The 13641-nt window shown below is 46.9% G+C and overlaps 1 protein-coding gene across 1 annotated transcript; it reads left to right on the forward strand.

The window, feature by feature from the left end:
- Positions 1–1895: 1895 nt before the first annotated feature.
- MRM1 (mitochondrial rRNA methyltransferase 1) lies at positions 1896–13257 on the forward strand. The gene is made up of 6 exons (XM_006276477.4): positions 1896–1956; positions 2305–3210; positions 4580–4673; positions 7824–7944; positions 12222–12341; positions 12451–13257. The coding sequence occupies exons 2-6, from the start codon at positions 2342–2344 to the stop codon at positions 12510–12512; spliced, it is 1266 nt and encodes a 421-aa protein (XP_006276539.3). The 5' UTR covers positions 1896–1956; positions 2305–2341; the 3' UTR covers positions 12513–13257.
- Positions 13258–13641: the final 384 nt, after the last annotated feature.

Genomic DNA, 13641 nt, shown 5'->3' on the forward strand with positions numbered 1-13641 from the left:
ATCTCTGTGCCCCTTATACCAGGCTTGTCCATTTAAACATAGGCTGCTTGGGGCAGAGATGGTCGTGGACTTGTACCGAACCTAGTGCAATGGAGCTGCGATTTAGCTGGGGGTCTCCAAGCACTACTTTATTACAAACCAGTACACTCAATAACTAGGACAGCTACTTGGATCTTTACAAGATGAGCTCGTACCACAGGTAGACAAACCCCATAGGTGCGTCGTCTCCATACCCCAGTGTTTTCTTTCTAAAAGTCCTCTAGGAGCCAGGTGGGTTGGATGGCAGTTCTTGGGAGAAAACCCCAGGCTGGGGTGTGGGAGATGTGGGGATGCTGTCCCCACTGGAGGGAAGGCAGACACCACTTCAACACCAGGCTTTGTGCCCACTTGGGTCCTCTCCCCGTGGGGTGCCGCCGTCTCCCTGCATCAGTGCCATTGCCCACACCAGGGCACCCAGGGCAGGGGCTGTGATGGCTCTCACGGGTGAAGGTGGGCATCTTCACAGGAGGGTGCTTGCTTCCCAGGACACTTGCCACAGCCAGGGTGCAAGACCCAGGGCATCCCTGGGGCATGGACAGGGCTGGGGGTGCTGCAAGGCATGCACGGCCCTCATGCAGCCCGGGGCTTGCTCCTCCCAAGGGGCTGGGCTGCACCCTCCTCTCCCCTGCCTTCCTCCCCCCAGGAGCTGAGCTATCTCCTGCGGGCACCTGTACATGTTGACTTTGTCTAGTTAAATATATTCTTTGGTGGGGGGGGTTGGCTTAACTCTTGCAGTGTAGCATGATAACTGTACCAATGTACCACAACAAAAGACAAAACTTCAGTGTAATGATTTAATATTTCTTAAATTTAGCTTTCCAGCTATTAGCCCTGTTTGTTACAGGCCAAAAAACAAACAAACAAACCAAAAAGCATCTAAAATTGGATGTTTTTAATATGTACCTTTGTCCAAGCAAATGCCACCTGCATCTATTTCTGTATAATTTTCTGGACCCAGGATCTCTGGACCCAGGCATGTACTGTGTCTCGAATGTCAGGTCAAATCCTGACATTGTAACCCTGTGAATATAGAGGAAAATCAGTGAGAAATGTGACCCTGGCATTACAATCTTGTGAATATAGGGGAAAATCAGTGCAAAATGGGATCCTGGCATTATAACCTGGTGCATATAGAGGAAAATCAGTGAGATGCGACCCTGGCATTATAACCTTGTGAATATAGAGTAAAATCAGTGCAAAACGTGATCCTGGCATTGTAACCTGGTGCACATAGAGGAAAATCAGTGTGAAATGTGATCCTGGCATTATAACCTGGTGACTATAGAGGAAAATCAGTGTGAAATGTGATCCTGGCATCATAACTTGGTGCACATAGAGGAAAATCAGTGTGAAATGTGATCCTGGCATTATAACCTTGTGAATATAGAGGAAAATCAGTGCAAAATGCGATCCTGGCATCATAACCTGGTGCACATAGAGGAAAATCAGTGTGAAATGTGATCCTGGCATTATAACCTGGTGACTATAGAGGAAAATCAGTGTGAAATGTGATCCTGGCATCATAACTTGGTGCACATAGAGGAAAATCAGTGTGAAATGTGATCCTGGCATTATAACCTTGTGAATATAGAGGAAAATCAGTGCAAAATGCGATCCTGGCATCATAACTTGGTGACTATAGAGGAAAATCAGTGTGAAATGTCATACTGGTATTATAACCTTGTGAATATAGAGGAAAATCCGTGCAAAATGTGATCCTGGCAGTGCAACTTGGTGCATACAGAGTAAAATCCGTGCGAAACGCGACGCGGCTCCCGCAGCCCGGGCCCCAGGTCTGGTCCATGCAGGACGCACGTGCCCCGCCTGCGCTGCCCGGCGGCGGCCGCCGGCCACCAGGTGGCGCCCGAGGGCAGCGCAGCGGCACCCGGAAGCGGAGCGCGGGCACGTGGTTGCCAGGTAGGGGCTGCTGCAGGTCTGAGGGGAGCCGTGCGCCCTGCCCCCCCCCGGGCTGTGGGGCCTCCCCCGCCCCCCTCAGACGGGCCCAGCCAGGGGCTGCTGCAGCTGCTGGGGGCTGAGGGGAGGGAGCCCCCCCATGGGCTACTCCCTGCCCCTCCAGGGGTGAGGCAGTGGGTTTAAACTGTAGCCACACTTCCCCCACAGCTGAGCTTTTTCCTGTCAGTGTCCACACAGTCGCTCCTTTTCTGCAACAAGCTCCCCGCCTGGCATTGCACCCTACGTTATTTGCTCTGATTTTATTAAGCGTCTCTATTCTGAAAATTGAGTCCTGTTTTTGTCTCTCCACAGGGTTTTGTTTTTTTTTGGCATCTCCGGGACGTCAGATATGCAGCCCATCTGGGCTCTGTGCACGTCTGTTGCGTCAGTGACCTCTTCTGCCAGACTGGCCTTTGCACTGGAAGCAATGCAAGCGTTTAAGTTCAGCACCTGGAAAGAGAGGCGACTTCGGTCCGCTTGCAGTCGCAGCGGGGTTTTTTGGGCGGCCAGATGTTTTTCAAGCAAGCAGAAGCATCTGCCGGCACGGTTCGGGTCGCCTGGTCAGGGAGGGGACGAGGGGAACCGGCAGCAGCACGACGGCCATCGGACTCGGACGTCCGAACAGGTCAACCCCGAGTCGCCGCCACCTCCCCGAAGCTGCAAACCCCCGAAGGACAGTCGGCCGCTGGGCTGGAAGTACAAGAAGAGCCCGGGGCCGGCTGCATCATCCAGAGAGGAATTTAGAAACTTGAGAGAAGATGATTTTTCAAAACCGTGGAGACGGCGCTCGCAGAAGTCTTTGTCCGTTCGAAGAACGCAAGGCTCCGAGATCTTGTTTGGCGTCGGCCCCTGCTCCATAGCCTTCTCGCAGGCCAAGAGGAACTTTTTCCAGTTATTCGTAAAGTCGAGCAGCAGCGGCCTGCGCCCGGTAATGGAGGAGTTTGTCCAGCAAGCTAAGGCCCGTGGGGTGTCTGTGCGCTACGTCAGGAGGGAGGTGCTGGATGCCCTTTGTAAAGATGAGGTGCACCAGGGGGTTTGCTTAGAGGCTTCTCCCCTCGGCCTCAAAAGCGTGGAGGAGACTGAGGTTCCTGCCTGTCGGGATCCACAGCAGCTTTGGCTGCTATTGGAGCAGATACAAGATCCCATGAATCTGGGCACGGTGCTCCGCTGCGCGTACTTCTTAGGGGTTGACCAAGTGGTGATGAGCAGAAGCAACAGGTAAATGCGGTGCTTTGTATTTTGTAGCAAGGTTTCCTTTGCACGTTACTGCCGGTTCCCAGGCAGCGTTAATGTCTGGTGCACGTCTGTAGCTCCTTTTTATCCCAAACAACTCGGAGAATCAAATAGCCAGACTCCATGTAACCCACCCTGGACCACACCGTTGTTATTTGTTTCACGTGGAAGACGCTCGCTTACCCTGATGATGAACGGTATAAAATCCTAAGGCTGGCAGATGGGTTGTCTTGGGATGGAAGGAACTAAAGCCTGCGTCGTTGTGAAAAGCTTGGCTTTGTGTCGTGCACATACAGAGGTTGCCAGATGTTTATAGCTCAAAAGTGGAGTGTATAATGTGACTCAAACGGCCCAGGTGCCGAAGGGAAGCACAGCTCCGAATCCTTTTCTGCTGTTTTTCTACCGTCCAGTGTGAGTTTATTCTCGATTCGGCTGAGGTTCAAACATGAAAGAGAGTGGCTGTTCTCACTCCACAGACAACTGCAGCCTCACCCCAGGGCGCTCTGCTTGGCAGGGTCATGCCCATTGAGTGACTATTCCTCTGCATAGGGTTGCTGTTATTTTATTTTATTTTTTGGGGAGAGGTTCTGGAGAAGTGGGACCACTATTTGTTTAGGGACTGGAAGCAGGATGCCAGTCTGTCCAGGCGCTGCCTGTGCCTGTAGTGGATTGGTAGCCCCTGCCCCAGAGAACTTGTCCTCAAATATAAGAGGGCGCAGATGGATGCCGACTGATTGCTGGGAATAGCACATGAGCAGGGTAATAATCCCAGCATTTCCATAGCTCTCCTGTGCTTTGCGTCTAGTTGGCATTACGGCAGAGGTGGGTGTTCAGAGGAGGACGGTGTGAGGCTGATGAACCGTGGGAGAGGTGCTTAAGAGGGGCTTGCTTTCCCCTATCATCTCTCTTCTCAGTTGCTTCATAGAGGTGAATTGGGGATTAACCTGAGGGATAGAGGTGTGTGGCAGGAGAGTCGTGGGGACACAAGTCTGGGGTTTGCATCATTTTCTAATAGCGCTCATCCTCCTCTCTGGGTGGGCCCGTGGTTGCAATAGCTACCTGCCATGTATCCTCTTGAGACAAACCCAGCCACAGGTGCTTTTTTGGCCTCTTTCTTTGTTTTACCATCTTCAGTTTTTCACTTGTGCTCAAAACGCCTCTTGCTACCTCCTCCCTGGGTTCGGGACCTCCCATTTCCTATAGGCACGTGCATCCATATAGTAGTGAGTAGAAAACTGATCTAAAGTACATCTCAAAGGGCAAAGAGTGAGGTAACAAACACTTTTCCCCCGTCCCCCAGGATTTTCAATGTGCTTTGTGTTCACTGGGAACTTTTTGGCTTTTCTACTTGCAGCTGCCCCCTGACACCAGTCGTGAGCAAAGCCAGTGCTGGAGCTATGGAAATTTTGGACGTCTACAGCACGGATGATATTCCAAGATTCCTGAAGGTAGAAGAAACCAGGTTTCCTGGATTTATTTATGTATTTATTTTGAATATTTACTTTAGTGGAAAGGATACAAGTGTTAGAAAGTTTGAATCTCTGAATCTAAGCAGATGTTGGGAACAGAAAAGACACCATCTCAAACCTGCCTTTTGCAGACACACACCCTGTCATTTCTGAAGTGCACACTTTCTCTCGCCTGTTTGTTGAGCATCTGCAGTGGTGGTGCCAGGACCCTTTTTTCTGTGAGTCTGGTCATTGGCCTGAGCAAGCTGCTGAATGTCTGCGTTTCAGGTCCCCAACTCTAAAATAACATAGTGCTTTCCCCTCACCTTGTCTATTTTGTCTGTGTATAATGCAGATTCATCCAGACAGGGACTCTTTCTCATTCTTCACGTGTAGCACCTGGTTCGTGACTGCAGAACCTATTGTAATAATAATAAAAATTGCAGTTATAGGAATAAGAAATAACAAGTGCTTATAACTCTTAGGGGTTTAGGTTGTAGCCGTGTTGGTCTAAGGATATAGGCAGCCAAGGTTCCTTGGGTGAATTTGATATCTTTTATTAGACCAACCCAAATGGTTGGAGAATAGTTATTAAGCAAGCTTTCGGGTTCAAAAACCCTTCGTCAGGCTAAGGACGCTGCAGGAGTTGCTGCGTGCTCTTCCAGTTTTAAAACCTGAAATAAACTTTAGGCTATTGGTTCTGCTGTTTCTCATGTCCTGCAATTGGGCTAGTATCCCACCTTCTGCAGTATCAAGTAATTTTGAACATGGACTGAAAATGGTGCTGGTCCAAACACCTGATGTCAGCAGAGCTGCTTTTTTCCTCCTCTCTTGTTATCGGTTTGTGGTGTTTGCTTTTACTCAATTGTTTTCTAAAAACAGGGTAATAAAATCTGTTTTTTGAAGCATGCTGAGCATACAAACACTGCAAAGGGCAGAAGGACATGTGAGGACAGCCAGTCCAGCCCTAGCCGCATAAGTGGCGGAAAAGTGAATGGAAGCAGACTTTAAGCAGGCAGCAGTCAGAGGTGACACTTCAAGGAGGCTGTAAAAGTTTGCTTTTATGTTGCTAGTGCTCTTCCAACTTTGCAAGTTGCAGGACCTTCCAGGCAGTGTGCCCAGGCTGTTTGTGTGCTGTGTTAGCACAGAAAACTGCTTTTGCAAAGTATATGATGCACAGTTGAAAGCTGTTATGCAGAGATACCTTTGATCTTGCAGGGGGAGATTTTCAAAGGCATGAATAGTAGCTGGGTATTCTCTCTCTCTCTCTCTCCCTCGCCTGTATATGGTGCGTCATATAGGATACACTGCGCTGTATATCAGCTGACGACAGCAGTATCTGGAGCATAATATAGGCATGTGTTTATAAAATGATGTGAAGACACTTGCTTCCTTAGTTCCTGAGCTGATGCTTTCAAGTTAAGCATCTCCATCCCTAAAAGAGCTAAAGGAATATCAGAAGCTCTTAGGGTACTTAGGGACACATGACCCAATGAAAAATCTTGCTCTCAGATTTGCAAAGTGAATAGATTCAATACAGCTGTGGGTTATTAAAAGCTTCTAAGTCACTTAAGAGCCCAGGTCCCATTTTCAGACATGTCGTGTAGGCTCCCCCAAGTCACAGAAGTGCCTTTGAAAGTGGTGGGGCCTCTGCTGTGTTTGTGCACGGTGCCCCTACCAAGGAGAAGCTGCTTCCCAGGGTCTGGTCGCATGATGGCAGTATTGTGCAGCATTTAAAATGAGCAGAAACAGAAGCCCTGGCTGAATTTGAAAGGCTGTGGATTTATGCGTCTTGGGGAGCGGGCAGCTCCAAGATGAACCTGGAGATTTGAGCCCTGTAATAAAATGAATAACACTATAAGGGGAAATAAGAATCAAAAAGTTCCTCATTTTTATATGATTCCTTCAATCTGGGTAGCAGCTAAGTGCTTCGCAGTCTGAAACGTATTAATCCTGCTGCATCTCTGTGAGATGGGGCTGTGCTGTTATTACCCATGTTTTATTGATGGAGAAACTGAGGCACAGAAAAGGTAAGTGTCTCATGCCCTCACTGCTGTTCTCACTTTTCACTCGCAGTTGTGTGCTGTCTAATGAATTTTGGAGTTTGTGACAGCAAAATCTGAGGGGGGTTGCACACATTTCTGCATTTTTCCTCCTGCATATTTTGTCTAAAGCACAAGAGGGCTGCCAAGATATCTGGCTCCCTTTCTTCCCGTGCAGTGCCAGAAACCACGTCCAGCTGCACCCTAGGTCTGTGGCAGTCAGCACTCTGGATGATGATGAAATAAAAAGCCCATAAAAGATATTGATATTTAATTGAAACACCTGGAAGAATCACTTTGTTCCTATAAAGCTCAAATTATTAACATTCAGGGCCATTGTTGCAGTCCATTTAATTGGACCCAAATTGGCCAGCCTAACCTGTGGCATCACATGGGCGTAAATTAGATGTAGTGCAGTGTAAAAATGGCAGATTTCACAGGAAATGGGGCTGGCAAGGAGCAGCAGCTTGATTATCACTAAAGTGGATTGTCCAGTAAGGGACCCCAGCCTGATAATTAAGGCTGAGCCTTTGTAAAATAAACCGTGGCTGCTCATCTCCTAAGTTACCATTCAATAAGAGTAAGGGCCTGCTAGTGAGATGAGGTCATGAGGAACTGTGTGTGCTCAGCACTTTTGGAAATCAGGTTAGTTATTTAAGGGACCCCTGTTTAAAAATTCTGGCTGAGGCTTAAGGCTAATCTACCCATAAGAGTGTGGCCAGCATCCCTCCGGCAGGTAGAGGCATAACATTTTCCTGACAGCTCCGCTGGCAAAAGCTTTGGGGTCAATGCAGCTATGCTGGAAAAACATTTTGGTTTTCTTTGCTGGTCCGTTTATTTTGCTGGCTGGACTAGAGTAATTGCTACCAGCAAAAGCACTTCTTTGGCCAGAAGATCTGAATGATTGCTGGGAGGGTTTTCAGGGGATAGCTGGACCCAACTTTTCAGGGTGAAACATCCAGCACATGTTGAGCTAACAGACAGAAAGCAAGTCAGCTGTGTATTTGTTGCAAAATTTAATAAATGTCATGGGCACATGTATGTGTATTTGTCTTGAGTTTGGAAAAACTGATGTTTACAAATATTCCCCCCTTTCTTTCTTTTTAAGGCTAAAATTGAAGCATGCTGGGAAGTCGTAGGAACTGTCAGCAAATCTGAGGTCGAAGGAAATATCCCTGTCGTCGACTGCTTAGACTTTCAATGGGAAAAACCCACTGTTTTAGTCCTAGGTACTTCACTTTGCAGAACTTATATTGGGGTAAAGGTGTGTGAGTGAATGATGTGGAGACTTTTACTACTTAATCTAGCGTCCATATGAAGCTGTTGCATCTGGGTTGTCTTCCTTACATGAACTCTTCTTTAGGGCCTTCAGTCTGGGAACAAGCTAGGCCCCAAATAATAGAATAAATGGATATAAACAGTGCAGGAATAAATTTAGTCTGGAGATTAGAAGAAGGCTTCAAACTATTGAGAAGTGAGCATCTGTAACTGCCTTCCAAGAGGAGCAATGGGAGCAAAACACCTAACTAGTTTTAAGATGGAGTTTAGTAAGTTTATAAATGAGATGATCTGGTTTTCCGGGCTAATTCAATAATCCAGGAGTCCTCGGTATCATAAAAGCACCGGTCAGAGCTGAGGTGCCTGTGATGTGACTGTGACAAAGCGAAGCTTGTGGAAAGTTGCTGGCCCTTTGCTGATTGTGTTGTGCCTAGTGGTGAGTGAGATGTGAGAGCAACAGGGCATTCGATAGTGCAAAGAACTGTTTCACTAAAACAGTGAAATTTAGCTTGGCAAAAATACTCGATTGACCGCCCCAAAAGGCCAAAATTCCTGTTTGCTCAGTGAATGGGAGCAGTCAGAGAGGTAGCGATGGAAATTGGGTCTTGATCCTGATGTGGACTGAACCCTTGTAGTAGCGGAAAGGAAGCTGCTTGTTTAGCTGGATACATCCATCCCTAAATGTTTAAGGGGCTCAGGTGGGGGCCAAGTGAAATTTGTGAGGGAGATGGTCATTAGCGCAGTGTGAACAAGCAGGTGGGCTTCATGCTGTTTTGTGCCGGCCTTCGTGGAAAGCCTTCTCGAGTCACGCGGAAGCCTGTCTGCACCATGCCAGCAGGCAGCGAAGGTGGTTCAAGCCATTATGCGGAAAGGTAATGTCATGCTGATGATTGGCCATGGAGGGGCTGTAATCCGGCACAGTGCTATCATTTACTTGGCTCTGAAGACGTTTCTTTAATTAAAATGTTTATTGAACTCCTGGAAATACTGACAGGACGACACAGGAGATCTGGCATCTCGACAAGATGTGTGGTGCTATATTACAGAGGGAATAGAAGGGCTGGCAACACAGATGATGGGCCACAAAGAAATACGTGCCAGAAACGACGACAACAGCAAGGGGAAGGAAGGGGGAGAGAGTGACAGTAGTGTCATTACCTTGAATTATGAGAGATTTCTCCAGGAAAAAGTCCAAATATTCTTTTGTCAGGGGAGATTGGAGGCTGATTGGTAGAAGCTTGCAAAGAGGTCCCAAACCTTACTACTGTAATGATTTCAACTCTCTGCTGAGCACTAACTCTTCCTGGGAAAGAAAATTGAGCATTATGGAGTAGTGTGCTACTGGGGTTGTTTGAAGAAGTATCCTGGATCTAAATATGTAGCTGTTGTATACCTGTGGCAGCAATAGGGAAGAGTGGAAATAAATTAGCACAGGACCGAGCTTCCTGTGTTCGGTACGGATTCTTGTAACAAGAAAAGTGTCATCAGTTTGAATCCGTCTGCCCAGCATCCTCATTAACCTCGCTTGCTTGCCAAAGGGCATGGTTGGAGCAATGCTTCTCCAGGCTGTCCGTGTGCAAGGTCTGTGCCTGCAGGGATGGGCTGAGTGCCCTAAAGACTAACTATTCTCCAACTATTTGGGTTGGTCTAATAAAAGAGATCAAATTTGCCCAAGGAACCTTGTCTGCCTAAAGACTGAAGGGCTTTTATGGGCAGGGACTAGATGAGCATCCTTCCTTGTCCGAGCAGTGTGAGCAAGAGGGTAATTTGCTTTCCATACCCTTTCCTTCTCTGGGCTGAAAGCTGACACTGAATGAGGGAGCCCATTCATACCCTTAGTGGTGTTGATTTTATTAAGATGCTTATGCCACGCCAGCCACCGAACACCCATCATCTTTTTGTCTTCGTTTGGCTGCACTGGAACAATCCAGAGCCACAATTGTTAATGCCAGCATTAATTCTGGAAGAGAGGGTAAACCTCATTTTTCAGCTTCTAACTCTTTGGTATTAAAAGGTTTCTGGTACCTTCATCTGAAGCATCAGGTGTTGTCATTAGAGACAGGATGCCGGAGTAGATGGTGCATGGTGTCTTGGCTAGTGTGGTGAGAGGAAAGACCCTATCCCCACCATTAGCAGCCCTTGGAGAAATCTGGCCCAGCCCTGAAAAATATGACACTAGTGGCTTGTAGTGCAGGGGATCCTACAGTTGCATTTCAGCTGCATTATCACTAGGAGACAACCTGAGATGGAAAGCAAAGAGGGGCAGTGGTGAATGTTCCCTGCGCCAGTATAAATGAGGATTTTACGTGATTCAATCGACACTCTCTCCCACATGTCACTCTCTATCTAGAAGTCTTTTTGGCCTGAATTTATGGATCCTAATTATTTTAAATAGCTGAGGCCATAAAAACCTTTGCAAGACCTGGAAGCAAAATCGTAAGACCCTTATCAGCAAAAGAAAAGGGGGTGTTCCAGGAAACACGATACCTTCAGTGATCTCCACTGTCCCAGTGAAGGAATCCCACAAGATGAGCTCAAAAACTGAGGCAACAAATGAAAAGAAGACTTTTTTCTGTGTTAAGCCAAGAAAGAAGAAGGGAAGATGAAATTTTTCCTGTCCTCCGCTATTGCCGGGGGAAAGGATGTTCTGTTAGCCATCTTCAGGTCCCTGCTCTGCCACTGACTTGCTGTTTGACCTTGAGTAAGTCACTTAGGTCTGGTCCGCACTGTAAACTTTTGCTAGTACAGTAGTGTTGCATAGGGACGTGAATTCCTCCCCCACCCATAGTATTTGTGTATCGGCAGAAACCCTGTTGTAGATGCACTTATGCCAGGAGAAAAGCACTTTTGCCTGCATTAACATACTTCACTCGTGGAACTGAGTTGGCTGGGATGGATTAGTCGAGGATGCCCCTGCCTTGGGCAGGGGCGGATGACCTCATGAGGTCCCTTCCAGCCCTACTTTCCTATGATCTGGTATACGTAATATTGGCAAAAACGCTCTTCTGATATAACATGCCTACCTAAGAGGTGCTGCCAGTATAGATTAAACCAGCCAACTCTTTGGTGTGTAGACAGGGTCTTCGTTCAGTTTCCCTCCCGTACAATGTAGATAAATACCTTGCAAGGGTATTGTGAGGTGCTGAAATGCTAAGATATTTGTGTACCAGGTAACTGGGGATTATACCTTAGATGGACAGCTTTGACGACCTCATCTGCTGATGGAGATGGAGGTGTGCACATAATTAACATTTCCAGCATGTATGACAGCTGAGTAGTGAGGTCAGAAGCCAGTAGAGGTGGCTTCTCTCTATAGTTATGGTGAGGCCGTCTACAAGGATGGTTGGCTTCCTCTGCGATGGGTCTGTTATGTTAGATGCAGACCAGGGACCATGTCTTATTGCATTTACTATTTTCCACTTATGTCTTGAAAAAGCCTTTGCGTAATGTAGCTGATCTGGAGTTCGAAATGGTATTGGGCTACTCCGCCCATGCACTGTGTGTGTTTTGTGTCTACATGTGGGGTTGTTTTAAGCCTCTCCTGTTCCATTTTCCTGTGTGACAGTGCAAAGCAAACCACTGCTAATGACTGGGGATAGATTTCAACTCTGTTTCACTAGTGTATCGGGACAAACATATCAGGGCTATTGGATGGTTTAACAACTAATCAATTGAAGTCGCTGGTTAAGCTCTGCGTTAGTTGCACCCAGCTGGTAATACTGTGTATTAGGAAGGCTGAACCAGTCACTATCAATAGGGATAAAAGATTTGCTGGATCAGATCAGACCCTTGGTTTGCTAAGTCCTATATCTAGCCTCAAGTGATGGACAGTAGGATGTACCTAGTCAGCTTTGCTTTCCAGCACATCGATAAGGTTAGTGGGGAAGGAATCCCATGGATCTTTGTATTAGTGGTATGAACTTCTGATGGCAGGTGCTGCAGAGGTGCTGAGTATTAATGCACACTCAAACTCCGTGGACAACTGGAAAGCCAATAAAACCATGCAGTTTGGCTTGATGTGTTTTTCTGGATGACTTCTGGGAGTTGCTCTTGATTCTGGGTGGTCTGCTAGAGTCCATGGGGTTGCTAATGTGAGTGTTTGCAAGATTGGGACTGAGGTTTTGTGTAGGAAAGCAGTTTCATTGAGAAATGGGTGTCAGAGCTGCAGAAACCTGCCTTATTGGCTCCAGGAGTCCATGAACCAATGACCAGTATCTTTGTTCTGCAGGGAATGAAGCCAGTGGACTTTCCCCAGGGACGCGAAGCTTGTGCCACAAGATGCTGTCCATCCCCCCTGGAATAGCCTTGCATCCTGGACTGGATTCATTAAATGTCTCCGTAGCTACTGGTAAACCAGCATCTGTGCAAAAAATATTTGCAAGTCACGTTTCTTTGAAAAACCAGGATCTGCAGGATGCTTCTTTTTCAGCTAATGACTCCATTTTCTTTTCTTGCAGGGATCCTCTTGCATTCCATACTGAGGCAAAAAGCAAAGCAACACAATGCAATTTCACCCTGAATTGTGCACATCTTTTGAAATCCAGCCTATTTAAGAAGCAGAAGTGTTCAGTGGTGCGTGGTTTCGTTGGTGGTCGATACAGGTGGATATGCAGATGCAGCTTTTAGGCAGGTTTCCAGTCTTTGCACAGCTGCGAGCTAAGGAGACTGTAATCATTGAGCCTCCTCCAGGGGAATATTTACCGTAAAATTTAAAAGCTTCCCAGTTATGCCCACGGGAGTCCCAGAATCCAGTCTGCGTCTGCACACAATTGCACCTGAGCATCGAATACACCTGCCTCTTCAGACTGCACGTACAGGCTGCTGAATAGTCCTAGTTCTTACATATCTGAACTTCAAGAGAAAAGACAAATAGAGGATGCAACAAAGAAAGGTGTAGCCTTTAAAACCAAAAAGCCAAATCCTTCAGTCTTAACTGAGGCAAAGCATCCACCAAAAGCAACAAGCCTTATGTGCTCACTTATAATAATGGAAACCAGTGCAAATGAGGTAAATGATAACCAGGCTCATTGAGAGCCTTAGCACAGTAAGGAGTGCAGAGTCTGGTCCATGTTGTGTATGTTCTTCGCAGGACGATGCTATTTCCCACTCTATTGTTTAAACTTCTGAAAAAGTGTTGCATTGAATTTGACTGATAAAGAGGGGTGTGAACTCAGTGCTCTGATAGATGTGACCTGCTGCTAAATTCACCTGAGGAGAAAATAAATGGAGCCCACTAAAATAAAACCTCTGGAAGATTTGTTGTAGGCTTGCAATGGTCTTTTTGTTTTTTTCTCCTATGTAAATCAAGTGCCCCATTAGTGAAATGGGACATGACATATTTGTGTTGGCTGCAGGTGAGGAATGAGAGCTGGGAGTCACCAGCATGTTTTTTCATTCGTATTGTGAATGTTCCCTTTGCATTATGGACCTGATCCTGTTGGGGACTGAGCCCCAGCCCAGCACCTTCCACTCCCACTGAAGTCAGTGGGATCCAGGGCATTCAGCATTTGCAGGGTGTGGGGACGGAGGTTTCCTCTGCCAATGTTTCTTGTTTGAAAACTACACTTGCTAAATTATTGAGAAGCAAATGAATGTTATCACTTAGCACCTAGATTATTTTATTTAGTTACTGTGGCCCTTTGCATAGG

Source organism: Alligator mississippiensis, chromosome 14 (assembly GCF_030867095.1).
Source record: "Alligator mississippiensis isolate rAllMis1 chromosome 14, rAllMis1, whole genome shotgun sequence".
NCBI classification, from domain to species: Eukaryota; Metazoa; Chordata; order Crocodylia; family Alligatoridae; genus Alligator; species Alligator mississippiensis.